Source organism: Penaeus monodon, chromosome 25 (genome assembly GCF_015228065.2).
Source record: "Penaeus monodon isolate SGIC_2016 chromosome 25, NSTDA_Pmon_1, whole genome shotgun sequence".
In the NCBI taxonomy this organism is placed as follows: domain Eukaryota; kingdom Metazoa; phylum Arthropoda; class Malacostraca; order Decapoda; family Penaeidae; genus Penaeus; species Penaeus monodon.
This window is the reverse complement of record NC_051410.1, coordinates 6,873,085-6,873,535: the sequence shown is the minus strand read 5'-3', so window position 1 is coordinate 6,873,535 and position 451 is coordinate 6,873,085. Positions and strand designations below refer to the sequence as shown.

At 38.4% G+C, this 451-nt stretch overlaps 1 protein-coding gene across 1 annotated transcript in view; it reads right to left on the bottom strand.

The window, feature by feature from the left end:
- The window catches only part of LOC119589312 (transient receptor potential protein-like), a 21,475-nt gene that overhangs the window by 14,476 nt on the left and 6,548 nt on the right, over positions 1-451 (bottom strand). Inside the window, exon 4 of the mRNA XM_037937934.1 lies at positions 101-245. Coding sequence (XP_037793862.1) covers positions 101-245 — 145 coding nt within the window. The remainder of the gene's footprint in view (positions 1-100; positions 246-451) is intronic.

Below are 451 nucleotides of genomic sequence, written 5' to 3'. Positions count from 1 at the left end.
TCAAACAAATAAACGCACACAAAAAATACACACAAACACATCAGAAGAACACAAAAAACAAGCATGCACCCACACCTCAAGTGACCTCAAATGACCTTACCTTCGGCTTGACCTTATACTTCAAGAGGAGTTCAAGCAGATCCAAATTCTCATTCTCGATTGCAATTGCAATGGAACTTCTTCCGAGAGGATCTGTGCAATTGATGTCGAGCTCCTGAGGTCTGTTCTTGTAGTCCTCCAGGTGTCTGCAGAGGAGAGAGTCCCATATTATAAACAAAAACAGTAACAAAGATAATAAACAAAGTTGTTATGGTGTTAGAGGGTTCGGAATTTCGTAAAACTTAGATCGATTGTAAGAAATGGAATCAAATAAAGTTACTGTTATGCCGTCGATCTAAGCTTTACGTCGATCTAATATAATTAACATTTACCTAGTTGATCGAGAGAGAGA